Source organism: Geospiza fortis, unplaced genomic scaffold (assembly GCF_000277835.1).
Source record: "Geospiza fortis unplaced genomic scaffold, GeoFor_1.0 scaffold432, whole genome shotgun sequence".
Taxonomy (NCBI): Eukaryota; Metazoa; Chordata; class Aves; order Passeriformes; family Thraupidae; genus Geospiza; species Geospiza fortis.
The window spans coordinates 1,789,022-1,789,649 of record NW_005054436.1 but is presented as its reverse complement, the minus strand read 5'-3'; the positions used below and the strand labels follow the sequence as shown (position 1 = coordinate 1,789,649).

The 628-nt window shown below is 56.4% G+C and overlaps 1 protein-coding gene across 1 annotated transcript in view; it reads right to left on the bottom strand.

Annotated features, from left to right (window-relative positions):
- EIF3I (eukaryotic translation initiation factor 3 subunit I) overlaps positions 1 to 577 on the bottom strand; it is a 7,434-nt gene extending 6,857 nt beyond the window's left edge. The window contains exon 1 of the mRNA XM_031062044.1: positions 548 to 577. Coding sequence (XP_030917904.1) covers positions 548 to 577 — 30 coding nt within the window. The remainder of the gene's footprint in view (positions 1 to 547) is intronic.
- Between the last annotated feature and the right edge of the window lie 51 nt (positions 578 to 628).

Genomic DNA, 628 nt, shown 5'->3' with positions numbered 1-628 from the left:
GGAACATGGGGCGGAGCTGTCAGTGCCGCGGGCAGGGACGGCTGGGGCTGCTCCGGGCGCCACCCGGCCGGGCCTCGGGCACTGCCCGGTGCTGAGGGTGATGCCTTGAGGGGCTCCCTGGAACAGAGGCTGGACAGAGTTAAAGAATAAAGCAGGGATTTATTCAAATGCCTTCAAAGGATGCACCTGCGGCAGTACAAGAGCCCAGCTGTGGCTACACCCAAGATGGACCCTAAATCACGAGTTTTCACACTTTGATAAGTTTTGGTCCATTTCCATATTGGGGTTCATTGTCCAATTCCAGCTCAGGTGATGCAGTCCCACCCTCCCAGTTTGCTCCCCTCCATTCCCTGTTGTTTGCACTTTTTGGGGCTGAAGCTGCAGGGTTGCCCTTGGTTCTGGGGCTGGAAATTGATTGTTTGTGTGACTGAGCTGTGAGGAGAACACTTTTTATGGAGTTCAGAGTCTCACACTAAGGCACTGCAGAGTATGGAAAATATGAAAGTTAAAACTGAAGGCATGAAGGGGCTGGCTCCACGGCTCTGACCCGGTGTTCCAGGGGCCGGGCTGGCTCCATGGCTCTGACCCCGGTGTTCCCGAGGCCGGGCTGGCTCCATGGCTCTGACCC